The sequence below is a fragment of the Canis lupus genome, chromosome 36 (genome assembly GCF_048164855.1).
Source record: "Canis lupus baileyi chromosome 36, mCanLup2.hap1, whole genome shotgun sequence".
Classification (NCBI taxonomy): Eukaryota; Metazoa; Chordata; class Mammalia; order Carnivora; family Canidae; genus Canis; species Canis lupus.
In genome coordinates, this window is record NC_132873.1 from 8947374 (window position 1) to 8962019 (window position 14646).

General features: G+C 35.0%; 1 protein-coding gene across 8 annotated transcripts in view; it reads left to right on the top strand.

Moving 5' to 3' along the window:
• The window catches only part of BARD1 (BRCA1 associated RING domain 1), a 78808-nt gene that overhangs the window by 62339 nt on the left and 1823 nt on the right, over positions 1–14646 (top strand). For 7 of the 8 annotated variants that reach the window (XM_072813468.1, XM_072813473.1, XM_072813470.1 and 4 more), the window contains 3 exons: positions 2647–2779; positions 3516–3608; positions 13319–13416. In XM_072813468.1, the coding sequence (XP_072669569.1) occupies positions 2647–2779; positions 3516–3608; positions 13319–13416 (324 nt within the window). Of the gene's footprint in view, positions 1–2646; positions 2780–3515; positions 3609–4970; positions 5033–13318; positions 13417–14646 lie in introns of those variants that run through there. The other variant, XM_072813472.1, reaches the window with a different exon arrangement.

Genomic DNA, 14646 nt, shown 5'->3' on the forward strand with positions numbered 1-14646 from the left:
TCTGCCAGGAGCAGTTGTAGGGAGCTGCGTCACCCCCTTCAAGTCCTGCTCTGGAGTAGTCCTATCCAAGAGGGCTCCGTACTACGGGATCTGAACATAGCAACCTTCCAGTGCTTCCTAGCCCCCAAACCCAGCTTTATTTTCCCGTACCACTAATCATTTGCCAAAATATATTTTTATTTTATTGGGTTTTTACCCCTCTCCCAACTAGAATGTAAACTGTGAGGTCAGGGACTTGCCTCTTTTGTTACTGTAGTAATCCCAGTTTTTGAACAGTGTGTGCAAATAGTGCGTGCTAAATATGCGTTTCCAAGCTGTCCCAGGAGCTGCTTCAGGAAGAGCATCATGTTGGGGGAAAGAGGTGAGAAGTGGGTGGGGTTTGAGTGTCTCTACTTCCCATTTAGAACTTTTGTTTCCTGGTGGTTGGAAAACACAGTTTTAAAATTGAAAAGCTGTCTCTAATGACTTGAAAAGCTGCTTGCCTTCTTTATTTTGTTACTTCTCTGCCCATGATCCCTTCAAGCAGCGTATTTACCCTTTTTGTTCTTTTTGTAGTTTTTAAACCCTATTTTTTATAAACTCATTAATTAAGAATAATTTGTTTAAGACAAATTTTCATGTCTGATTAACTCTTTAAATAAGAGTTTAATGCTGTTGTACATATAATGACTCATACCTATAAAATCAGGATATTGAACCCTTGGGATGTTTTCTGAACATTTTTTGAACTTCGTGATTTTAAGACCTCTGCTTATTCAAACCAAATGCCTCCCGTACCCCTCACCTCCTGTTCCAAATCAAATGTATAGCTTTGGTGGCTGTTTGCTTTATCTTTTTTCTTTTTAAATAGTATTCCTTAACTATGAGAAATTAGTGCCAGTTTCTATTCTTTATTCAAATTTTAAAACTATGATAGGAAAATGCTTGACCCACTTTGGTGCTTTTCTTGGATTGATGGAAATAGCATCATATGCTATATTTAGAATTGATATCTTTTCACTCTTGTATTTTGTGCAGAGAACTCATTTAGCTGAAGTAGAGTTATATAAATTGGAAAGTAATGTGTTCCATTTAGAGCTATTTTTGTGGCACTTATTTGTATAACACAGTAATTTTTGAATGACTGTTTTTTGCTATTATTTAGTAATTGATCATAAAGTATCCTGCATTATTTTCATTTTACAGAATATTTACAATGTTTAGGTTAGACATGGTTACATCACCTTATAACTTAGTGAATAAGAAAGACACATATATAGAAATGTGATATAAATGTGTATGTGATGTGTGTAGCTTGTCCAGGAAAACCTTTGCAGTTTGAACCTTAGATGAATAATTTAGGAAACTGATTTTAACTGCTGTATATTGTGTAAAAAACTTTTTATAGAAATCTTTTTTTAAAAAATCTTATATATATACTTGTTTAATACAGAGTAGAATCCATTCAGTAGATTTGAATGAATGAGCTCTGTTTATAGATGTAGCTAACAATTTAGATGTTACATTGTCAGGTATCAGACTGTTTGAATTATCACTACTCTGATATATGAAGTGAATATTTAAATACTCACTTTCTCGAATCTAGTTGCTGAACTGTGTTGGTGATCATACTTTCAGTGTTTCACTTGTGTTCTTTGGGGCTTTTGAGAACCCAGAAATCCTCTGCATATAAAGTCACGTGTCAGAGGGCCCTGTGTCTTGTATTTGGAAATTACCATACTGTGTTTGGTAATTTTTGTCCTCTAATTTTGTCGTCTAATACAGTGTCCTCTATACAGTTATGCCAATTTGCTTTTTTTCCTTTTTTTTTTTTGCTGGGTCATTGCTTATCTTTTATCAGGTAGCTTGTAGCTAACTCATTCCAATTCTATTTGTGAAGTTCTGTTGGCTGCTGTTGGAGGCATTATTTTATTGTTTCTTTGAATCTTTCATTTCTAATCTCGAATGCTATCCATTCGTGTCTTCTCTTTATTTTGTTTTGATCTTCTGTAAGTTCTATGTCTTACTGTTCAAGTGAAATACTGGTCTTTGTTAAAGCAATTCTTTCCTTTTCATGAGCTACATTGAGTTATTACTGTTAGTGGATCTAAGTTTTGTATTCTCTTGTCTTTTTTAATTTTCTTGGTTTTGATAGGTAGCTGTTTTGATGTTGAGTTTGTTTTCTATTTTTGAGCTGAGTGCTGTTAGAAGCTTTAGTGTTCATTTTTCACATAACCTCAGTTTAAAATAAGGCCAAACTGGATTGAACTTTTGTGAAGTAAGTTAGTAGAGGGGACATAGGGAATTGATAATTTTAAATGGATGTTTTGGGTTACTTAAAAAAAAAAGCAGCTTACTGGTGACAGAATTAAGTTGTAAAATCCTAGAGAGATCTAATTTAGAATCAAGGAAACAAGAGCTCTGGGTTTAGATTGCTATTCCAAATAGCGTTTTATTGGGGGAAAAATAAAGGACTAATAAAATAACTCTTGAAATGCATTGAGCATTAAGGCTTTGAGTGACGATTCAATGGAGATGGTGGGGAATTACTAGGTAGAGAGGAAGCTAAATACTGAGACTTAAGCTTCTATCAAGTGAAAGCCAGTTTATATCTTTTTCTAGTCTTTAAGTGATTTTAACACTGTTGTATCTCCCCTTTTTTAATAGCCAAACACTGGTCAGCGTAGGGATGGACCTCTTGTGCTTATAGGCAGTGGGCTTTCTTCAGAACAACAGAAAATGCTCAGTGAGCTTGCAGCAATTCTTAAGGCTAAAAAATGTGCTGAATTTGACAATACAGGTGAGGATTTTTATATATTTATTTTTGGTTCAAAAAATTTTTTAAATAGATAATTCCTTTGTAGACCTCCCTTGATAATTTATGCTTTAACCATTGGGGATTAGCAGTATACTTTGAATTTTGTAATACATTGAAAATGTGTTTATAAACTACTTGCAGGCCTAATTTAGTCAGAAAATGTTAAGTTTAAAGCTTTGCACATATTTTAGGACCGAATAGTTGTCAGAAGGGCAAACTTAAGAGTTCACTAATGACAAATAAATTGTGTGCAATGTAGTGCTTTAATTCTTTAGTTATAGTTTGAAAATAAAAATAATGTTTGCTAATGTGGCTTTCAGATACAGGGTTTATGGTCTGATTTTTCATGTTGTTGACCAGGATGGAGAATGATACTAACTTTAAAAAAGTCTAATATTTAAGTGTAAAAAGTGTTGCTTTTTGTCTTTTAAAAATGTTATTTATTTGAGAGAGAGCGAGAGAGAGATTACAAGCAGGGTTGAAGGGCAAAGGGAGAGGGACAAGCGGATGCCCCCCTGGGCAGGGAGCCTGATCCTGGTACCCTGGGATCACAGCCCGAGACGAAGGCAGACTTTTAACCGACTGAGCCACCCAGGTGTCCCAAAATTGTTGCTTTTGAAGAAGATTCAGGTTATGAAGCACAGACTAGCTGGTATAATAGTTAAAGAATTATTTTGGTTTAAATCTCTGTTTCTCTTCTTTTTTTTTTATATTCTAGTAACTCATGTCATTGTTCCTGGGGATACAGTTCAAAGTACCCTGAAATGTATGCTTGGGATTCTCAATGGATGTTGGATCTTAAAATTTGAATGTAAGTACTGGATGTGGGAGAACTACAAAATGAATTAAGTTGACGAATTTCATTTTTTATGGTGCTCTACTGCCAATAATTATTTAAGGAACTTAATGCTTTTTTTTTAAACAAAGCTTCTTATATTAATGATATCATTTAGATGTTCTTGATGAACGTCCACAGAAGTGTTTTTTAGTCTTTTTTTAATTTCTTTTTTTCTACACTATGAAATATTTTAATGAAGAGTGAACGAATGTATAGTAGAATTTTAAGCTTAAGTTATCCATATCACTCTCATGGTATATTTAACTTTATAATAAACACCTGTTTTAAATATACTACCATGACATTAAATAATTTATTGCTTTTGTTTTACGATTTTTTTTAGGGGTTGGGGAGGGACAGGGGGAGATGGGGAGAGAATTTTAAGCAGGCTCCATACCCAGTGTGGAGCTAGACATGGGGCTCGACCTCACAACCCTGAGATCATAACCTGAGCTGAAAGCAAGAATCAGATGCTTAATTGACTGAGCCACCAGGCGCCCCTCATATTAAGATGTCTGAAAACTATGCATGCTTTCTTAGCTGATCCAGTATATTTTTGGGAGCTATGAGAACTTTAGACTGCCTTGTACTACCTGATTTGAGGCAATTAATACCAGCTATTATCCAAACCTCTGATGAAGAAGTATCATCCTTATCTGCTTCTTGTTGGTGGTTAAGCACACCGCCTTCAGAATTGCCTTTCACCTTCCCTGCTCGCACTTGTTTGTTTTCTTACTCTTGGATTCCCTTAGGACTCATGGGGCTCCACTGTACATTTCTGTGAATCCTCCAATGAATCTAATTATTTCAGATTAAAAAATTTAAAAAAGATAGTATTTTTAATGAAACTTTCTTTTTATGAAGCAAATGATGGATTAGAATTAGTTTTAAAAAACTTTGTTATAGCTTTGTGCTTTGAAGATTTTATAGTAGGAATGCTTGATTTATCAAGATCTGGATTATTATTAATTTAATCTGTAGTTTGAAATTAATTTGGTTTGTAGAACAGTTTCTCTCTAGCAATTGGTATTCATGTCCTTTTTAAATGCAGCTCCCATTGTCCTTGTGATCATAGTCTCCACTGATAGGTCAGATCCGGCTAAGGCTATGACCAGCACTGTGACTCATCTATTCTCATCCATTTCTGTTATTATCTGTCCTGTTTAAGACCAGTTTAAGAAGTATGATAAGCAGTTGGACTGATTGATTATGTACATAGAAAAAAAAAATTTCTCTTTCTGCCTCACTTTTATTTTTGAACTTCTTTTCCCTTTTAAATCTGTGGCAAGTCTTAATGGACCATAGTGTTTAAAACATTTCGTTTCATGATTGTAGATGCTGTTTTACTGAACCTGCTCCAGAAGCTTTGCCAGTGGTTATAGGAAGGAACAGATTTTTGTAATAACAAGGTCTTGATAATAAAGTAACCATGTGAAATTTTGAAAAGACATTGCTGGTTTAAGTCTTTTTCTTGTGAATATTCTCAACTTGCTTCTGGTTAAATATACAGGCTACATGATTTATTTCCATAAAATCTGCCTTCTTTAAGAAATGGAAGTTGTATCATTTTAATGACTTGGCTATGTCATTTTTATAAAGGAATCACGATGGACTCAAGCTGACTCAATAGTGTGTTATTTGGTGAGTCTTATAGTGGTGAATAACACACTTGAATGTCAATGGTTCTGTAGGATAAAGGATGCATGGAATCAGTTATTTACGATTATATTTATTTATTTGAGAGAGAGTACAAGTAGGGGTGGGAGGAGGGGCGTTCAGAGAGGGAGAAGCAGACTCGCTGCTGAGCAGGGAGCCTGATGCAGGGCTTTATCGCAGGACCCTGAGATAACACCCTGAACCGAAGGCAGATGTTTAATGCAATGAGCCACTCAGGGACCCTGATTGCATGGAACCTCTTAACTGAAGTTTATATCCTTGTACTTTCTAACGAAGAGTCAAAGAGAAATAAGGTCAGGGTTTGGGACAATTATTGTAAACAGTCACTGAGTTTATCAAGAGAAGGCAAGAAACTGCAAATACCTTCTGTACTAATAATATATATATTTCTCATTACATTGTTTTTTGTGTCAGACATATCTCTCAATTTGATTTTTTAAAATGTTCAAATCTATTGAAAACTCTCTGAAACAAACATGTATATTGGAGAAAGAGGAGATGGACCAAAGCTTTCAAAATTAATTGTAAAGATTTATGACTTATGAAAAGTAGGTCTTGTGGTCGAAGATATCCATGAACTTGCTGGTAAACAAAATCTTCTTTAATGTATGGAAACTTCAATATTATCTTTATGGGATTTTCCATAAACCGACTAGATTCAAGAGAAAATTCTATCTGAACTTTTCTCTAGATAATTACCAAAATAATGTAACAGATTAAACGAATTTAAACAAATTAACAAAAAAAAATTCTAACTCTCCAAATTTAGCTATTGAAAATTTTTCTATTTAACCATATTTTGTCTTAATTGATTATGATCTTATTTTCCCACTTTATGTATGTAGAGTATATTACAGTGCCACAGTTAATGACCATACTGACAGAGATTCTGAGACTAGGCCATAGTTATACTATTGTATCAGCCATTTGTCTCATCATATTTGTTTTGTAGATATTTTGCAGAAATGGGAGGAAAATTCCTTTAAGATTATATTTATAGCTAAACTCCTGCTCAAGTCTTGGTTCTGGCAAATTCTTTATAGGCAACTCAGAGCCATTATCGTACGAGGGTGGATTTTGGTAATTAAAGACATGACTAGAATAAAAAAATATAAAATGCATGAATAAGTGATTTTTATCCACCTTATAGGCTGTAAGATGGAGCTACATCCTAAAGATGTAAACTAGTCTTCAAAAAAGAGGAAATATCTTTTATTGACTTGTCTTTTGAGTACACTTCTTTCAAAATTTCCTCTAAACCGACCTTTTTTCAAAAAAATTAATTCTGCCTTTTCGTGTCTCCTCTCAATGTGAAGAAGAGAGCAGATGGCTGTCATCTTTTCTTTAATAATCTCTCCCTCTCCCTGTCCTCTAAGTTTAGCTGCAGGAGAAGTTTTGAAAGTCCTTAGCACCTGAGGGCATTGCCATGAGAATGTACCAAACCTTTTACCCTAGACTGGTGTCTGTCAGGTGAGGAGGCACCGAAAAGGGTGTTTTAGTTGAGGAGGATGGAACCTAAAAGATGATCATTATACCATCATATTATAAATGACCTCACAATCAGTTTAATAAACTTTTCTATTTAAAATTTGTCTCTTCAAATTTTATTCTATTCAATAAAATAGAATAGAATCTATTTAGTTCCATTTAAACTTTGCTAATTTCCAAAAATAAACAAACCAAAGCATTTCTATCAACTAAAATTGGTAGGCAGCTTCATGCTTAACAGAAATCCTCCACCAGAGATTCTGTAAGAATTATTAAAAAAAAAAATCTTTTGATCTGATAGTCCCACTTCTGAGAATTTGTCCTTAGCAAGAAATACAGAAGAAAAACTTACTTTCATTGTTATTTCCAATAACAAGGCATAAGGGGAATAGCATTAAATATGAAATAATTAAGAAAAGGTTAAATAAATTCTCTGAAAAAGTTCGTATTATGTGATAATTATTAAGACAAAGTATTATAAAGAACAGGATTGTTGAAGTGTTAAAAAAAAGCATAAAACAATTACATCTTCACTTTTAACAATATATAAATGTGTAAATACATACAGGCAAAGAAACAATCAAAAGGAAACATTGGTGAACCCGTAGGTGGAGGCCTGTTGGTAACAGTTCTAAAAACAATATGTGTCTGGGTGGCTTTGTCAGTTAAACATCTGACTTTTGATTTTGGCTTGAGTGTGGAGCCTACTTGGGATTCTTTCTCCCTCCAACTCCCTCCCTGCCCCGTGAGTACATGCTCATTCTCTCTCTCTGAAAAACAAAAAAACAAATCCAATATGTGTCTTTTAGATGAAATCCAAGTGCTGTCAGAAGAAATTCAGTTTCTTAAGTTCTCATGACAATTAGAAAGTTTATCTTCTTTTTCAGCTTTCCAAAGATTAATTGGCCAGGAAAGGGCGGGCTTCAGTCTTAATCAGGGAAATTAGAACTTGTGTGTGTATATTGCTGCAGTCAGATATACCAGATCTCTTATATCAGTTCTGTAGACCTGCCAGTCAAAATGGAAATTCTTATGTACATATTTAAACTATATGACTAAAAAAGAATACCAGGTATGAATTATTTAGAAAAAATTTTAGATGTTTGAAAAAAGAAAAAAGCTTGGTTTTTAACCACAGCCCTAAAAAGGGGATTATTTTGATATTAATAATACAAGGTTTTAGAAATGATATGCAAATTTTGCCTAATAAAGTATTGTGATATAGCATGTAGCATGATTTTATATATATATATATATATATGTATGTATATATATAAATATAAAGATACAAAGATATATTTATTTTAGAGAGTGTGAGCCAGGGGAAAGGAGAGGGAGAGAGAATCTCAAGCAGACTCCTGCTGAGCACAGAGCCCAAGGCAGGGCTTGATCTCCTGACCCTGAGATCATGACCTGAGCTGAAACCAAGAATCAGGCTCAACCAGCTGAGCCACCCAGGCACCCCAGTACAGCATGTGATATATTTTTGTGATAGAATTTGACCTGCTTTTCAATACACATGTGAAACAAATAAATTCAGCATACTGTCCTATGAAGAAAAATGTTTTCATGTGTAAATATATTTTTGTAATTGGAATACTAGCTTAAAAAGTGCTAGAAATAAGTTGTTAAATGGTATTTATGTAGAATTATAAAATCTAATGATCTGTGGTACCATTTTCTGTGATATCCCAAGTCTAGATGTTTATGATGGCATGAGTGGAACATTTAGCTTTTATTTTATATTTTCAGCCTTCATTTCATTGTCCTTCCACCCTATACTGTGACATTTCATAATACCGAGCTTATTTCTTCTTGTACCAGCCATGCAGGTTTTCAGAAATAGCAGGGAGAATGGATGTTGTTCTTCCTTTTTTTTTTTTTTTTTGTCACTGTTGTGAAAGGTTTCCAGTGATGATTTCCTTTTTTCTAAAGTTTAGCGATATCATAGCCTCTTTGCCTAAAAAGCCTAGTAGAAAAGCTGTACAAATAAAATAATTTGTTTATTCCATCTTAGTTGTATTCTATAATCACTTGTATATAGCTGTGGATTCAGGAACACCCCCTTCCCCTTTTTTCTTACTCCTTCCCACTTCCATGATTTAAAGCTACATTTTTCATTTCTAAAACTAGGGAAATGAGTAAGTTTAGTATAGATTTGCAAACATCATCAGCAGTTCATAAAAATGTACATTCATTATGTGCTGTTATGAGGTATAGGAGATAAGAGTGGTTACTAGAGATTTAAGATAAAGGAATACCTTTCGTATATAGTACAGACTTCTTTTAAAAAACTTATTATAGCACAGTATTCATAAGCTGCATTAGTCTGCAAAGATTCCAGGCTTTGCTAAGGTAGCCAGAGCTACCTTAATGATTTTGAGTTAATGACTTTGAATTAAGTAGTACTTTGGGAATTGGGCTGCTTACCTATATGTAAAAAAGTAGTAAATCAGGGCCAAAGGAAAGCTTACCTGAAATGGTAAACAGGATCAGGAATATATGTGGGCTAAAAAAATCTGAGTTATAATAAAATAAGTAATTCATTCCTATATTTATGCAAAATGATAGCTTTAGTCACATCTTGAAACATAATGGAACATGTGAAAAGAAGGAAAGGATATAAACTTTTTTGAGGATATTGGGCCCACACATTTTAAGATACATATATCATTTTGGCATATGTAGAAATCTGTGTTTACATAAATAAAACAGCTTGTTCATGTAAAATCATTTCAGTTTGGAAATTGTTAGCTGAGAAAGCTAATAAGTGGTCTTACATATACGTCTTATTTCTTCAAAAAAAAAAGTCTAAGTGAGATGCCTGGAAGACTTAGCGGTTGAGCATCTACCTTCGGCTCAGGTTGTGGTCCCAGGGTCCTGGGATCGAGTTCCGCATCGGGCTCTCAGCAGGGAGTCTGCTTCTCCCTCTACCTATGTCTCTGCCTCTCTCTCTGTGTCTCCCATGAGTAAATAAATAAAATCTTAAAAAAAAAAAAATTAAGAGGCTAAGTATCCATCTTTCTGCTAAACTCTTTTAGTGTCAGATGATGGAATAATACCAGCTTTACTAAGTGCATGTTACGAAAATAAAACCTCTTTTGGTTAAGTTTTTAGAAATATCTTTTAATGAATGGAAAATGGCCTATTTTAAAATCTTGATGTATATATAGATAATAAGGATTACAGTATATATTGTACGTAGGATGACTTTATGCCAGTGAATGTTAAGAAAGGTCTGATATTTTGTTTAACATGGAAGATAGGTTTAGGAATTCTTGCTGCAGTTTGCTTAATTTCATTGAGTAAATAAAATCTTAAAATAGGGATCCCTGGGTGGCGCAGCGGTTTAGCGCCTGCCTTTGGCTCAGGGTGCGATCCTGGAGACCCGGGATCGAGTCCCACGTCGGGCTCCCGGTGCATGGAGCCTGCTTCTCTGCCTCTCTCTCTCTCTCTCTCTGTGACTATCATAAATAAATTTAAAAAAAATTAAAAAAATAAAAAAAATATTAAAATATTATCCAATGTCTCTACTTGTTAATTAGGTAGTATTTAGGCTGGTAGAGTCTTCCATTTTATTGATGATGTTAGTATGTCACTATTTAAATTGCTGAAAGTTTATTTTAAAGTACCTTATTTATTTATTTATTTTTTGCTTGTTAGTAAATCAGGTTAGTTGGTTTATCTCAAAAGAGGTTTACTAGAAAATTGATACAAATTGGTATGTAATTATCTTAAATGTTGGTGGTAAGTAAATGTTGAGAAAGAGTAGCAGCTTTGGCATCAGTCAGAGTAAATAACTCATTGATTCACTAAAGACAAAGCCAAATGCATGGTCTCCCTACACCCCCACTCCCAGGGTAGTAGCAGTTTTTGCCATTTGGTTTACCTTTTTGCTAATCTCTTAAAAATGAAGATCGTCCTATTTAGACATCTATTAAGAGGTTTTATGACTTACTTTAAGAGAAGTATGTTAAATCTGCGTAGAGAATGCCTGGCATTTCCTTAGATACTTTATTTTTTAATTAAATGATAAAGATTAAACAACTGATCTAGGAGTTGGAAGATCTCTGAGTTCTCATTCTTGGTTATGTGTCTCTGAGAAACTGCTTAAATCTCTTAAGACTTAAGCATCAGGGTGCCTGGGTGTCTCAGTCCGTTTTTGGTTCAGGTCATGATCTCAGGATCCTGGGATAGAGCGGAATTGGGCTCCCTGCTCAGTGGGGAGTATGCTTCTCCCTCTTCCTCTGCCACTTGCTCGGCTCGTGCACTCACCTACTCTCTCATAAAGAAATAAAACCTTAAAAAAAAAAAAGACTTAAATTTGTCTATCTGAAATGAAAAGATTGATTAGACAAAGCATCATGCATTTCAAATTGTCAATCTAAGGGCCAAAGTAGACTGAGTTAACAACTCAGTCCAGCATAACCATTTAAGTTTTGCATCTTGATGTATGATATCCATTTTCCTATTGGTTACAGTCTCCACAACTTCCTGCCCCTTAATACCGTTACATTATTCCTTAAAACTTTACGTAGTCCGATTGGCCCTTGTAGGTGGTCAAGTTGCAACCCTTAGGCTAGATGTCATTCTTAATTTTCAAAAAATTCTTGATGTTTTCTATGCTGTGACCGCAACTAACAGAATACTTAGTCACCATGCAAGCATATTATTAAAGACCTGTATACTGTTCATTAATTTTCGGGGGGGAGGGGAGTGCTTTATTTTCTTTCTTCTTGATAATTAAGTGATACAGAGAATTGGCAGATTGTTGCTTAGAATAAGAGAATGTCAGAAGAATGTACTCCTGATTCAACTCACTAATTAGAGCGTTGGATTTCTCTTACTCTGTAGAAATTTATTGAGCAACTGCTCTAAAGCTGTAAATTTTCTGGCTTAAGGCGTTTTCATACTCTAGAAGCACTGGTGTCTTCCTACTGAACTGCTGTGCTGCCCTATTTGTGACCGCTAGATGCTACACTTCCCTCATTCTCATATCTGGTGATTGAAACTAATACCAGCATGTTGCCAGGATCAATAGATAACCATTTTAATATGCTTTTTTGACCATTTAAATAATCAACTAAATGAATTTGTAAAATGGATAAATAGCAAGTATAGGCACAGTCCATTTATTTATTTCTGTATTTAAGACATTTACTTTTCACTTGTACCAGTAGTTATTATAGGAGTATTCAGTTGTTGGCTTTATATGCTCTCATGTTCATTCATCTAAAGATCCTGGTCTGACTGCTCTGCAAGTGTCATTAGGAAAGGAGATTTAAGAGGAGGAATACATGCTTAAGTGATAAAAAGAAAATAACTTACATGTAGAATAATGAGTTTAAGGTAAGTCCATGATTTAGCTAGATTGCTCACGTTATTTAGGTTGGTTTTTAATATAGAAACAGTATGTGATATAATTTAAGCACACTGGCGTTATTTCTATGATACTTTGACCTAGTCAAAAATATTGAGACTCATTTCCTTTTTTTTTTCCTTCAGAGATCTTATTTATTTGGGCTGGAGAGAGAGAGAGTGAGTGAGAGAGAGCACAAGAGTACAGGGTTGGAGAGGAGCAGGCTCCACACTGAGCAGGAAGGCTCAACATGGGGCTCATCCCAGGATGCTGGGATTATGACTTGGGCCGAAGGCAGGCACTTAACCAACCGAGCCAGCCAGGGGACCCAGCATAAGCAAAATTAACAAATTAAGAAGCACATGATAGGGAATTAAAGATATTCCAAGGTTGAGTGTTGAATATCAATATTCACTGACAGTCCCAAGTTAAAAAAATCCAGTCTCTTAACAAAGCTCTGCTTTTGGAGAATTGGAGAATCCAGTTGTTAAAATCCTCTGACTTTTATATATTAAGTAGTATCTTAGGACATCGCTATTGAAGCAGCTCTAAAGCATTTGAAATATTCACCAAGTTATCTTTAGACTGGAGACTTCAGTTGTGTACCTGTCAAATTCCCAACATTTGCCAAGCTCTGCTTACCTTGTAACAAGTGCTGTCGTGCTTCTGCTGGGTGGCCATATGACCTAGGTGCTGTGGACAAAAGCACTTTACTTAATACCAGGTCATCTAAGAGTCTAACAGGAGGTTAAACATAGGACTGTAGAAATGAGCAGTGCAGGTGAAAAGCCCTCAAGTTCAAATCATGATCAGGGACTTTTTATCCACCTTCATTTTGGTAATTGCTATGAATAAAAATTCAGGTTTTTATAATTGCATGTGAAATAGCATATTGATTTAGGTTTTTCAGAAAAGAAACTAAAATTAGTGTTCAGTACACTTCATTGCTCAGTTCTCTGAAGGAAAGATTTCTTCTATTTTCTTTATATGGAAAACCATTTTTATTACATTTTGTTTTACCTAAGTAAGGTTTCTATTTCTGTTTCAGAACAATACTTAAAACAACGGGGGAGAAGAAAAAGCACATGAATAAACTACTTGTTTCAGTGAGAAACAAATACTCGATACTTATTTTGCTGTTATCCTTGTTTTTTGTTAGGGGTGAAAGCATGTCTACAGAGAAAAGCATGTGAACAAGAGGAAAAATATGAGATACCTGAGGGACCCCATCGAAGCAGGCTCAACAAGGAACAGCTGGTATTTGTCTTTTGATACCACTTTCATTGTTCTTATTATAACTTAATATTATCACCATCAGGAAAAACTTCTCTTGCCCTTTCAACAAGTACAGGTGACTGATTAAAATTTTAATTGCGCTTGTTTCAAGCACTGGATTCTGAGAGATGATCACAATGAGCAGTAAAACCCAGAAGGTGATAATTTCATACTGTTAATGGATTGTTGGCATCTTGAACATTCCCATAAACCTTTCAGAATCTGAGGTTAGTCTCAGAGACAGAGTAACTTGAAAGAAGACTTATGGCCGCTGCTCGGATTTAGTTCCCATATGTCTTTATTGCCACGTATTGCAGTTTTAATGGATAATATTCCATTATCCTGTGTATGTATATATTAGAAGTGACAAAGAAAAATTTTCATAGAGGGCAATTGTGAAATTTTTTTTTCATAATGCACAAGGAGAGGTGTGTTTCAGAGCTAAATGGATGCCTAGCCATAGCTTCATAATGTATTGTGCCCCAAGGAATATGTATCTGGAACCCTGGAGGCCACACTCCCACCGAGGCTGTTCTAGAGACCCAAGGTTGGTAACATAGGGAACTGAATCAAGATCCACAGAAATGATGTTACTTGTATAATTTTTTTTTTTTAAAGCATAACCTGGTATCCCTGAAGCACATTTCAGATACCGTTGGAGTTCTTGGGACTTTAAGTCCCACCAAATGTAAATAACATTCTGATAAAAGAAGTTTGATGAGCAGTTTTTGTTTGCCTTTTTTTTCCTTTTTTTTTTTTTTAAAGATTTTATTTATTTATTCATGAGAAACACAGAGAGAGAGAGAGAGAGAGGGAGAGGGAGGCAGGGACACGGCAGAGGGAAAAGCAGGCCCCATGCAGGAAGCTCGATGTGGGACTCGATCCTGGGATTCCCAGATCATGCCCTGGGCCAAAAGCAGGCGCTAAACCGCTGAGCCACCCAGGGATCTCTGTTTGCTTTTTTAAAACATGTATGTGTGTGTACAGAGACACATGCATACACACAAAGCACACCTAATCTGAGGAGAATGAGGTTCCTTAGATGGTGACTGAGTTTTAGGAAAAAATTGTAAATAGGAAACCTATAAATACATGAGTATATTTCTTGACCCAAATAGCTTACTTGAAATACAGCTTATCCTAGCACTTCATTTAAGCAGCTTCTTAACTGCTCATGACTATTTATCTTTATTTTCCTCATTCATATGCAGT